A 13,498-nucleotide genomic window follows, 5' to 3' on the forward strand; every position below is an offset into this window, starting at 1 on the left:
TTGGTTCAATATGACTATTAATTACGAAGCATGAAGTTTTATTTTCTCATTTGATCAATTCAGTTATGTATAATTTTTATCTTAAAGGAAATTTAAGATTGAATAATTATCGATAACTTTATATACCTATATAAGTGAGACCGAGCTAGTGATATATTGACGACTAATAGTTACATATGGTGCTATATACAAAAAAGAATATCAATTTTTTAAGGTTATTACAAGGTTACAACTCTTCATCAATTGTACAATCTTACGAGGTTATGAGTTCTGTACTATTAGTTTAGTTTATTACTAATTCAATTTGTATAAGATATTTGTTAGAGTTGTTAGAATTACTTTATTACTAATTCAATTTTTATATTAGAAACTTGACATTATACATATTGATAGTTAATTGTTACTATGTACATTCTTTTTATTTGAGCATAAATTATTGCATATGTATGTAGTGTGTATATAACCGTACGATGTATAATGCCTATAATTCTAGGTTAATGCACAGTTGTAGAGGAAGTAGTAATGAAAGAATGTTATGTATTTGTAAATACATAACAATGATTAAAATATTATAAAAATACATGGTAGAGAGAAAAAAAAAAGAAGAGAGATAGGAAGAGAGAGATCTTCATATGGACCCCACCTACGTTTTGGTTAGATTGTCTCACGTGATGGGTTGTGGTAAACTTAAGACTCCAGACTATTTCTTTGTAGTAAAAAAGTTAACTTATTAATATTTAGTAAATATATAGTATAAGAACTTGAATAAAAAGGTCAATAATCAATTATGGTCGGGTTAAATTCGAATCGGGTAAAAATCAAATCGAGTTAAAATCGCGTCGGGTTAATATCAGTTATGGTCAAAACAGATCGGATCTGATCGGTTATTTGTCGGGTCAATTTCGGATCGGGTTGAGCTCGGGTCGGGTCAAATCGGTTCGGTTTAAGTTTAGGTCGGGTCAAATCCGATTCGGGTTGAATTCAGGTCGGATAAAATCGGTGCCGGGTTGAGTTCAGATCGGGTCAAGTTCGGATCCGGGTTGAGTTCAGTTCGGTTACAGATCGGGTTTGGGTCTTGAATTTCTCGGATCAAATCGGATCGGTTACAGTTCGAAACGGATAACTTTTTTCGGGTCGGTTCGGGTTTGACACCTCTACTCTTACTTAGACGTACAACATGTTGATTGATATGTATTGTAAAGATGGCAAGGTTAGTCAAGCACGGGACATATTTGTTCACATGACTCAGAGTGGATTTGTTCCCGATGTCATCACTTACAATGCTTTGTTAGATGGATATTGTTTACGTGGTGAGATGGATGACGCAGAAAAGCTTATGGATTTGATGGTTGAAAATGGTTGCAAACCTGATGTAGTTACTTACAACATCTTAATCAATGGCTATTGTAAGTCTAAAAAGATTGACAGAGCTCTTTGTCTGCTACAAGAGATGCATTTTAACAGATTAACTCCTGATGTTATCACGTACAACATTCTTATAGATGCCTTGTGCAAAGACAGTCAGCTCAAGCGTGCACGCCAGTTTTTAAACGAAATGGAAGCTCATGGACTAAAGCCAGATGTAGTAACTTGGAATTCATTGCTTGATGGCATGTGTAAGAATGCACAAATTGACGAGGCAATTGCAACAATGAAGGAAATGGAGAGTACTGGAGTCGTCCCTAATATTGTTTCATACAGTATCCTGATGGATAGTTTGTATAAAGCTAATCGCCTTAAAGAAGCGGTGGACATCTTTTCCTTTCTCACAACTAAAGGGTTGCATGATGTGCGTGCTTTCTCCATAATGATAAAAGGGTTTTGTAAAGAAGGGTTGCTAGCAAAAGCCGATGAATTGGAGGACAATGGATTCTTTCCAGATGAATGCACTTTCAATACAATTATAAGAGGATTTATAGATGGAAAGGATGTTAGGAGAGCTTTAGAGCTTATCAGCTTAATGAGAAACAAAGAGTTTGCTGCTGATAATCACACTATATCGTCATTTGTGAGCTTACTTAATGATCCAAATATTGGTGATGAAGACAAGGAATTACTGAAAAAGTTTCTGGAAAACTGAGCGAGCGATAATTTGGAAAAGTGGAAGGAGCTATGACTAAAACATATATAATCAGACAAATCAGCAAGTCAATGTGTAACTTTTGATTGATTGTAGGAAAAAGCATTAACATTTGTGATTTGGAACATTTGATATTACTTCTTTTTGGGTTTGCTTTTACTTGAATGGTGCTCATGGAAGTAGATGTGGATTGACCTATTGTATTAATTTGTGTGTGTTTACTTGGTATCTGCCAACGAGTTGCATTTGTTTTCTTATTAGCCTTTGAATATTAATGGATCTAGAGCTCAAGTTTAGCTATATCTTACTATCTAAGCCATGATGAGTAATCATATTTGATAGAATGGAAGAGTATAGTTAGCTGCTAGAATTTGTCTTGGACTTTTAGGTTCTTGGAGGTGATTGTGTGTTACTAGCAATACGATCTATAGCAGCAAGATTTGTTTTTAGTACTTCTTTGAGCCAAGGATCGGCGATTCCAATGGCAGTGACTTGCATTATGTCAGATAGCTAGGATAAAATAGCAGTCCCAAGCCTCCAATGCCCAGGCTAGGTTTATGTACTCACTGTGCAGCACAATTATTGACATACTCCGTGTTCAATCAGGTAATTTTACTTATATTTTCTGCATTTTGATCCTTTTTTTATTCATCGTTTGACTTTTGCATTTCATTATTGCTTGTTTATTTGATCGGATTGGATTGTTGTTTATTTCTATCAATCGTTTTTCTGTTTAATGCTGCATTTTTTTTCTTCTTTTTTTTCAATTCTTTGTTTATGTAGTATTTAAGAATTGGTGATTGCCGTTAGTTAAAATTAAGTGTTGCGAGTGATTAGGGTTTTTTTTTTACAGAATTAGTTGAAGTGGTGTAATTGTTAGGCTGTTTTCTGTTATTCTCAAAAAGTTACCAAACCCCAAAGAAATTGAAAAAAGAAAAAAAAAATCACATTTGAACCCAAATCAATAGGCTAAATTGGTTGGAGTACTTGACGACTTACTTTAATTCTTTATAATGCTTATATTCATTTCGATTCTGTAGTGAATTGGTACTTTCAGCTTAGGTTGGTTGATTTAGGGATGATATGACTGTTATATGTAGTTGAATTGGGGAATATGTGGACTATATTTTGGGAATGCATTAAACACTTATTTCCAAGTTTAACTTATTTTCTATTTGCCCACCTCCTGTAATCGATAAAGTTGATTCTGTTTGTGTGTGTATTTGTTTTCTGCTATATGAAAAGCAATGGTGCATGTTTTATTTTCTTCTCTTGTAAATAGTATGAGTTCTGCCTTTTTAATCGTGCTCAAAGTTTATCAAGCCAATTGCTTTATCAATCTGTTTATAAACACCAACAGCATGACCTCTTTTTGAGTTGTGCCTAAGTATCAAGTTCAGATTGCAATCATTTTAGTATTATCTGATCTAAATCAATGAAGGTTTTTTTTTTTTTTTTTTTTTTTTTTTTTTTTTTTTTTTACAGAACTATAACATAGGAAATGGATAGCTTCAAAATGAAGTATGATGATGATGATGATGATGATGATGTGTATGTTTGCAAATTACAAGCATCATGAATATGCTCACTGTGTATACGAATATGGTGAGATATTAAAGTGACTGAAGAAGAGTGAAATTGGGTTATTGGCTTTGTTTTTTGTTAGATTACAAGCTTTTTTTGTACTATATTCTGTGAATGCTGGAGAATAAACCAATGGACTCTTTTGTATGAACACAGTGGTGCTTTCATTGGTTTAAATTTCTTTAAAAGGTTAAAAATAACTAAAGGGGTAAAATGTACACGCAGTACACCTATAAGATTGTTAATTTGAAGGTAAAGAACATGTGTATTCATAAGAATTTGGGGATCTTTTTTTCTGATCATTTCCCAAATATATGCTCATCAGATTTTATGAACTATTTTGAGATGATTGATTAATTTGCTTAATCTGCCCCCTTCACAGGTTCCATAGTGATGTTTTCACCATGTATACAATGATATCCTTCAGCAAAGGAAGGAAACTTCTCTGAAATCCAGCAGATTGGCGTGGCTTGCTTTTGCTGGTCTGGAACTTGGAGGAAAAGAGGGATTGGACTTAAAATATAAAATGGCGTTGAACATTGGAAAAATGGCGTTGATTGAAGCTCTACTTTGGCTTTTGGCTCCTAAAAAAGTGTTTGGTGATGATAAGTTGATCAAGAATGATGCTTTTTTGTTATCCTTCAGGATTTACACGAGTGAAGATATTCGTGAGAAACTGTAGTTTTTTTTGTATTTCTGGATGCCCGGTTATTTTTTAAATTTTAAGATAAATTTTTAATCTATATGTCAAATTTTAAAATATATCATTGATATAAAATTAGTTAGAAATTGATGTGCTTTTGTAACGATTTGCTATCTAATAGGCATGTAATGATTAATAATAATGTTGGTGGAAATGTTTGATTTAATACATTAAAAAAAAATAAAAAATGATAAAAATAAAATAAAATAAAATAAATGTTCAAAGCTCGTTGGGTCAACCTGAACCCAAACTTTGGGCAAGGGTTAAACATTTCTTGACTCGTAATCTGAAGTGATCTAATCTGAGATGACTCATGACCCCACTTTAATTGACAGGTCTACACAGTAATAACATTCTATTATATTGTGAAGTATATTATTTTAACCGACTATTATATATTATGAATCGACGCTTTACACTTTGAACTACTTCTTTCGCTCCAAAAAATATTATGATATAAAAAATAAATTTTATAAATCATAATTCAATTTGTACATCTGAAATACTGGTATTTTATCGAAAATAAAACTCTAAACTAACAATTTTATCCTAAAATTCTATCCAAATAGAATTCTAAACTAACTTTTTTATCTTATGAAGCCTATTTAAATCTATCCAACGTGGCGTGACTTGGCGAAAAGTTAGAACGTCAAGTGTTGCTGCCTCGTGACCTGACTAAAAGATTAGCTTTATATATTAGTTATATATCCTAAAATTCTATCCAAATAGAATTCTAAACTAACTTTTTTTTTTATCTTATGAAGTCTATTTAAATATATCCAACGTGGCGCGACACTTGGCTAAAAGTTGGGACGCCAAGTGTCGATGTCTCGTGACCTAGATAAAAGTTTAGCTTTATATACTGTTTTATTTATATGATTGAGAATACCTGAATGATTTTGGCGTCTATCTGACTATCTTTCCCCAACTCTATTCCTAAGTAATTAATAAACAATCTAATGCTATATTTAGTGTTTTTATAATCATGATATAAAGGCCTACAAATATAAAGGCCTGTTCTTTTCAACTTAATTTCAGTTCAGTTCAGCTCCAATTAGTTCAGTTATGTTCCTAATTTCCTTCTCTTATAAACAATTCATTTCAGTTCAGTTCATTTTCAATCAGTTTAGTTCAGTAAATCAGAACATGGCCTAAGTATTATGGTTTTTGTCAAGTGGTTTTAAGATTTTACGTCAAGATCTATTAGATGTATTCGTAGTGTTGAAAGGGAGGGGTTATTAGCGACTGCGACCGGATATAGTGGAGAAAGGGTTATTAGCGACCGGATATAGTGGAGAAAGGGTTATTAGCGACTGCGACCACTCACAAATATCAAATTAAATTTTCAGCTACACAATCCTAAACATCGTACTAAAACAACACTAGCTACGGAATATCATTTAGCCACTACAAATCAGTAACTTTTGATTTGCAATCCTTATTACATATTATATTCAACAAAAATAACCGTGATAATAAATTCTCGAGATTAATTAGGTCAGATTGGAGGGGCATGTGCTCCCACAACCAGTACTGAAACATTAAAAGAAAGAAAAGGGAATATGTTAATAGACTAAGAGCACCCACAATGGTGAGATGGCTCACTACTTTCTTTTCCCTACTTTCCCCCTCCACATCATATTCCACTATTTTGAGTCACTCCCTTATTTTTCCTACAATGATGAGTAACCCCACCACACTCTCTCCTACTTTTATCAATACCCCACCATGTTTTCTCTCTCCTACCAATAGAGTTTATGTTTAATTATTCTTCTAATAAACATATTAGTCGAACTAATGACATCTATAAGTTCTTGAATTTGTCATTAATTTAGTCTATGTAATAATTATTTGTACTAATTATCAAATTATTCGTAATAATGACATGATTAATTTAAATATTATTAAAAAAAAAAATATTGAAGACTTAACTATTATTACTCTTAAAATAACAATATCACATTTAATTCATAGATGTAATTGAAAAGAGGTTTCACAACACGGGAAAACATTACAATGAAAAAAACATTACATAAGAAAATAATTATCCGACTACTTGATATTGTCATTCATTACCAAAACGACTCCATACGTGCTCAACCAAGTCTTTTTTCAATGACACATGAGTCTCCCTGTCTCGGACATTATTTCTGTTTTCCATGTAACCCGCTAAACTGAGATTATGTAGTCGTCCTTCTCTCACAGTGAATGGTTGGTTAATATCTTGGTTTGAAGATCCGGCTATATTTTGAGGTTCATCAGTGATAAATTCAGATGCATTGTAATGCAAATGGTTTTCTCGCTCATCTTCAACAATCGTATTGTGCATGATAATGCATGGCATTATAATTTTCCATAGGATTTCCGTCGACCATGCAAGAGCTGGTTGCCGTATTATTACGAATCGAGCTTGTAACACTCCGGAGGCACGTTCAACATCTTTTCGATAACTTTCTTGCTTCTTCGTAAATAATCTTTGCTTAGAGGTTTGTGGAAGCTTGATGACTAGGATAAATGCTGCTCATTTTGGATATATGCCATCTATAAGGTAGTATCCCATATTGTATCTATTTCCATTCACATTAAAACTCACCTCTGGGACTCGACCTTCACAGATATCATCGAACATTGGTGACTGTTGGAGGACATTTATATCATTCAGTGAACCAGGTGTGCCAAAAAAAGCATGCCATATCCACAAGTCTTTGGAAGCAACAACTTCTAAAATTATGGTCGCAGTTTTACTTCTTCCTTGGTACATTCCTTTCCATGCACGAGGAAAATTTTTCCACTCCCAATGCATGCAGTCAATGCTCCCCAACATACCAGGGAATCCATGAACATTACTTTCACGAAGAAGTTGCTCTACATCCGCGGGTGTTGCCCTCCTCAGGTACTCTTGTCCAAATTTAGAGATAACCTCTTTAACAAAGTGTTGGAGACAATCTCTTGCTGTACTTGCCGCGATTTGGGGTATTCGTCAACTGCATCAGCTGCTGTACCATAAGCCAACATCCTCATTGCCGCAGTACATTTTTGGAATGCGGAAGCACCAAGTCTTCCAGTGGCATCAGGCCTTTGTCGAAAGTATTCGTTACTTTCTCTTAGCTCCTGAACAATGCGCATGAAAACGTGTTTACGCATGCGAAATATTCGACGAAACATATCGTTATTATAAAGTGGTTTGGGACTGAAGTAGTCATTATATAACCGTGTATCAGCATCTTCACGATCTCTTGGTACGTACCACCTTTGCTTCTCAGGACCGGGAGTGAATGGGACCTGAAAAGTAGAGGTGACAAGGGGGACAAGAGCTGAATTGATCGCTTCCTCAATCAATTCCTCTTCCTTACGCCTATGAGTAATTAATTTGTGTCACTCAACATAGTCGTTCACCATATAATCGAAAATACAAGAACTTGATGAACTAGATGAATTTGAATCAGAATTCATTTTTGGGTATATATGGTAAGAGTAGTGTTTAGTGTGAGACTGTTTTTGTGATGAAGGGTATTTTTGTTTGTGTGTTGAACTACAAAGTGAAAAGGCCTTATATAGAAATTTTTAAATGATTTAAAAACGATTATGGATGATATAATGTATAGGCACAAAACTGTAGAAGATGAGATTTTTTATAAGGTTTGCAGATTTCCATCCAATTACAAAACAATGCATGTATTGGCACACAACTCTAGATGATGAGATTTCTAATGATATATCCAGATTTCTATCCAATTACGAATTATTTATGGGCACGCAACTCTAGAAGAAGTGATTTCTGATAAGGTTTGCAGATTTTCATCCAATTGCAAACCAATGTTTGTGCACACATCTCTAGAAGATGAGATTTATAATGAGGTTTAAAGAGTTTCTTCATTGACAAGTCAATGACTTCAATTATATTTAAGCAACATTAATTAAAACAAGTTTAACATATGCTCTGAAAACAATTGTAAAAGCATACCAAAGGAACAACAACATAAATTAAGGCAAACGTTGAAGAAGCTTAAACTAACTTAGAATAATATCAAACTAACAACATAAATAACTAGCCTAAAAGGTGGCTGAACTCCTCTTTCAATTTCCGAAACAGTTGTTGGTCGTCTTCGGAGAGGTTTGGTTTTGCAAGTAGAACACTAAATAACTTGAACCTCTTTTCCTCCTCTTTCCTCTGTCTCTTGATGACATCTCGCTCCTTTTGATAATCCAACATTTGTTTCGCTAAATCAGCTCGCTTCTCATCAACAGTTTTGTATTGCTCCTTCATCACATTCATCTCTAATAGGGTTTAAGTAAACGAATCTAAACTATTAATTCCAGAATTAGCTACAGATTTACCTTTTTTTTTTTTGCCTTTTCACCCAATCTGGACGCCCACGCCTACCTACTTTCGTTGGAGTATCTGACTCTGATCTTTTGGAGCTATCACTTTTACTGGTATTCGGCACTTGCTTGTTTGTTGGCCTCCATTTATTAGATTTTCTCAACACTTCCCATATACTGATTAAAGTGAACCGGGCTCCGTTACATGATGCACTATACATTTCTTGAGCTTCAGTCATGACATTATAAGTGTTGGTACCACTTGCATTTCTATGTTGTGTCGCAGCATAGCACCCAACCCATAGGTTCACATCTTTGTTTATTCTACCCCAACGACCTTTCATAGCTCTCAAGGTTCTAGGGCGGAAAGTGGAAGGATTGTCTTCCCTGGCTTGCTCATACAACTCATATATGGATTTCCACATCATAGCCAAACTCTGATTAGTTGCTGTCTCCGGATCTTCAATCGCACATTCTATCCAAGCTGAGACAAGTGCGTCGTCTTTTTGTGCACCCCACTTTGCATTTGATGAGGTGGTGTTGCTATCTTGCATATCTTCACCATCAACGTCATCATCGTCATTTTCATCATCATTGGCATTTCTTTCAGGAGGAGTTTTGTTACTACTTCCATCTCCCTCGGGAGTTGTTGGACTATTCTCCACTTGGTTTCCAATGTGTTGAGACATTGGGAACATTAAACCAGAAGAAAATTTTTAGGGAATTTGATTCATGAATTGTTGTTGGAATTGGTTAGGAAACTATTGTTGAAACTAGTTAGGAAACTGCTGATTAAGATTTATTACTGGGCGGTTAGGAATGTTATAATATAACATTTGTTGAACATTTGGATTAGGAAGACCATTTGGATCAAATTGGAGATTAGCTTGAAAATTTGGAGAATTGGAATTAATTTGGTAATTTGGGTTATGTGGGGAGTAGAAATTATTTCCTTGATTATTAGGAATATTAGGATCCATAATTAGGACTAATATTATTTTTTTGGGTTTAGATAATATATAACTTAGCTTTTGTAGGTTAGTAGAGGGATGGTGAAAAATTTAAGTGTGAAAAACATTGGCAATATTGGTCTCTTTTTATAGGCAAAAATATAAAAAAGCCGTTGGTAATTTTTTTTAAAAAAAATTCATAGCAGATTTTTTATTTTTTATTATTTTTTTTTTAATACCGTTGAAAGATATTTGAGAGACAAAAATCAAGTGAAAAATAAATCCCCAACAGCTATAAAATCAAGCCCAAAATGAATTAACACTCCATTTAGTGGGACACATGGCGAAAATCTGTTGGGCCGCGTCCTCCTTGACGCACGTCAGACTTCCTGTCAATTTTTTTTATATTTTTTTAAATCAAAACGGTACCATTTTAACTCACAATATGGCAAAAAAAATAAAACGATGAGTTGAGCTTCACGTGGGCCGAGGCGTCGGTGACCCGCCAGAGAGGGCATCCCCAACCTATGGGTTACCCATGAGTCACCTCCTACAATGATGAGGTAGCTCAAATGGAGGAGAGAGAGAGTTGTGGGGAGAGTGCTCCCCACCATTGTGGGTGATCTAATAGAGGCATAGAGCATGTACTATCAAAATTTTCTCTTCATTTAATAAGTAACTAGTAATTTATGCACGCCGATATCTTCATATAATTTAATCAATAATGATAAGATGGAAAAACTTTCATGGTCTATTACTTACTAAATATTTTTTAAATATCGGGTTTCAAAGAAAAATACTAAATATTTTTTTTCCTTCAAAAAAAAAAAAAAATTCTAAATATTTTTAAATACCTAAATCATTTTTTAATTTTGTTTTTGATTAAAAATAATATAGGAAATTCAATAATTTTTGGGATTTCTATTTTGTTACTGGATTTCCACTCCTAATTTAGTCCTTTGTATAATTGAAATACAATTAAGTTAAAAAAAAGCTCATCAAATTATAAGTAATTTCGATCATTATATGTAATTATAAGCTTTAAAATTGGATATAATATGGAACATTAAAAAAAATTATCTTTTTATCTGATTGTCTTTTTAAATTATTTTTCACCACCTGTAATCAGAATACGAAGTGCAGAGGTTAGAGGAGAAGCAATTACCTTTGCAATGGTTGTTAGGAGAAAGGGTATAAAGGACATTTGGAACACTAATCAGCTACCCTTTCTTTCAGAACGTTGCTCAAAGCAATGTTTTCAAATTTTGTAAGCCAAACCCCAATATTAGCTGGTTTGTTTTTCTTTTCAAAACGCTTCTTGCCAAATTATTATTATTATTATTATTATTATTATTATTATTATTATTATTGAATTAAGTTTATGTCTACTTAGGCCCCATTCACTCCACCTTATTTTTGTTGAACTGTAATTATATTTATCGGTTTTTTAATTATATTTCTTCTTTAAGTTTACTAATTTTTATTGAACTGAAATTATTTTTACTAAATTAAAATAATTTTTGCTGAATTGAACTTATTTTTAAAGAACTAAAATTATTTTTCTGAATATTATTATTTATTTATTTATTTTAAAATAATATTATTATTTATTTAAGGTGAAGTGAATAAGGCGTTAACTAATGTTTTTTAAAAAAATTTCACCATCTTTATACCTTTTATTGTTGCAGAGCCAACAATATGGACAGGTATTCTTCCCTGAGAAGCGAGAGTGTGTGAGAAGTGAGAGTGAACGATGATGATGAACAAAGCTTTGCTTTCAGTTGGTTCTGCTTCTTCGGCATTGTTAGGTAATCTTCTTCATCTTCCTTCTTTTTCCCCTCTTTCTTCCTGCATTCCTTTTATTATTTCTCCTCTTCCTTTTCTATTTCATTCCCGATTTTACTCTTATTATCGTTCCAAACAATCCAATTATTTTCATTTTGATGTTGATGACCCCAAATTGTTCCTTAAATTTGTTAGACAACAATCCAAATTAGGGGTTTACTGATGTTGAAACCCCACTTTCTCTTTTCTATCATATGAAATTGATTCGCCCTCTTCCTGGTATTATCGATTTCAATCATCCATTTGTAAGATTAAACCCAACCATATTTGAATCCATGATAAGTCAAGGTCAGATTCCCGATAATATAGTTGTCAAAGGACTTTGTGAAAATGGTTTTCAATATGACGCCATTGAATTGGTGAGGAGAATGGATGTCCTCCAGATGAATGTACTGTGTACATACAATCTAATTATCAGGGGGTTTTTGAAAGGCAAGGACATCAGCAAGGCTTTGGAACTTGTCAGTAGTCACCGCTATGAGAAGCAGAGGATTTGCAGCTGATGCTCACATCGCTTCCTTATTTATTAGCTTACTCACTGATCATAACTGTAAGTGATTCAGACAAGGCTTTACTTCAAAACTTTTTCAAGTGCTGAATAAACTTGTCAGTTTGTCACCGCTATTAGAAACAGAACTTGCTGCTGATAATCACGCTATATTGTCATTTGTGTGTTGCATTTGTTTTCTTATTAGCCTTTGAATATTAATGGAGCCAGAGCTCAGGTTAGCTATATCTTACTATCTAAGCCATGATACAACCATGGCCGGAACACCAGTCGTGTCAACTTTGCTAAGGGTACAATTTCACTATTTTACGTAAGTAGGGTAATATACAATGAAATTATTGCACACGGATCTACTCGTACTTAGTTTTAACTCGTTTACTTGAGATGTGTTGAATGAATTACCTTAGGTGTGGTTCAGCTTTCTGCAGAATAACTACACATTGAAATCACTGTTGTTGAAGATTTTGCTTCTTCAGGACGTTAGGAACTTGCTGGACTAAATTTGTGATTTGATCACATATCATAGTTATAAGTTCAGAATCGTCATTTTCACCCATTCTTTTAATTTTTTTTTCTCTTTTTCCCATTCTCGAGTTTGAAGATCAATTGGAGCTGGTTAAGCTGTTATTTCATATAAAAGTAGATCCATGCGGCCCGGTTTATAAGAACGTCGCTTAATCTCATTGGAGCTCTAATATATAGCAAAGTCTGTAGAATTGTGATATGCAAGTATATCAGTAAATTTTACTAGGCTTTCCTACTGATTTAAATCTTTTATCTCCTTTTGTTTTGTATCTTCTTTCAAGTGCAAGGATGCACATCTTACAATTGCTATTCACTGCCCAGCTATTCACCGTCAATCCATCAGCAATGGCTTCCCTCGTTCCTTTAAGTAGTGCAGTAAGCTCATCAACTTCTGTAATAGAAGTGTCTGGATGTTCAAACTGTACGCCTGTAAATTATTTTGTCCTGCAATTTTACGCCTGTAAATCCGAACATCAAGCAGATATGCTACGATATCCTCAATTCCTCGTCAAGATCAGGGTCGATAAGAGCTACATGATCATTGCATACAACATTATTTCAAAGACTAAGTGGCTCCTTATCAACATGCAGAACCAACGTCCTTTAGGATTTCTTTCAAAAAAAGATGTAGGCTTTCTTCAAGTTTTCTTTATTGCATTTCTTTTTTTAACTACACAGATAGTTCTTTATGTTAGCTAACCGCAAATCATTATGGGACTAAAACTTTTGTCGATGTTATTTGAACTTCTAAATTGAAGTCATTAAAAATCAATCTAAAGACGATAAATAGAAATCAAAACTATCAGTCAAGGACCAAGGTTTCAAGGGGAAATGGAGAACCGTTGGAGCCAATTAATTTTGGAGTGTATCCAATATCCCAAACGAGCAACACACCAAATGGCTAACTTACTCCTTTATCAAATATAATTCCGATTCATTTCCTATTAAGCGGCTAAACCAAACTTAACCATACAATTCAT

The 13,498-nt window shown here is 33.8% G+C and overlaps 2 protein-coding genes across 2 annotated transcripts; both read right to left on the bottom strand.

Annotated features, from left to right (window-relative positions):
- Nucleotides 1–6,432: 6,432 nt before the first annotated feature.
- Nucleotides 6,433–7,191, bottom strand: LOC145575261 (uncharacterized). The gene is made up of 2 exons (XM_081633152.1): nucleotides 6,961–7,191; nucleotides 6,433–6,846 (listed from the first exon to the last, which is right to left on the bottom strand). Exons 1-2 carry the CDS (start codon nucleotides 7,189–7,191, stop codon nucleotides 6,433–6,435), a joined length of 645 nt encoding a protein of 214 aa, XP_081489278.1.
- A 65-nt stretch (nucleotides 7,192–7,256) lies between these two features.
- LOC145575263 (uncharacterized) lies at nucleotides 7,257–9,379 on the bottom strand. The gene is made up of 3 exons (XM_081633153.1): nucleotides 8,752–9,379; nucleotides 8,459–8,645; nucleotides 7,257–7,722 (listed from the first exon to the last, which is right to left on the bottom strand). The coding sequence occupies exons 1-3, from the start codon at nucleotides 9,377–9,379 to the stop codon at nucleotides 7,257–7,259; spliced, it is 1,281 nt and encodes a 426-aa protein (XP_081489279.1).
- Between the last annotated feature and the right edge of the window lie 4,119 nt (nucleotides 9,380–13,498).

Source organism: Chenopodium album, chromosome 13 (genome assembly GCF_948465745.1).
Source record: "Chenopodium album chromosome 13, dcCheAlbu1.1, whole genome shotgun sequence".
Lineage (NCBI taxonomy): Eukaryota > Viridiplantae > Streptophyta > Magnoliopsida > Caryophyllales > Amaranthaceae > Chenopodium > Chenopodium album.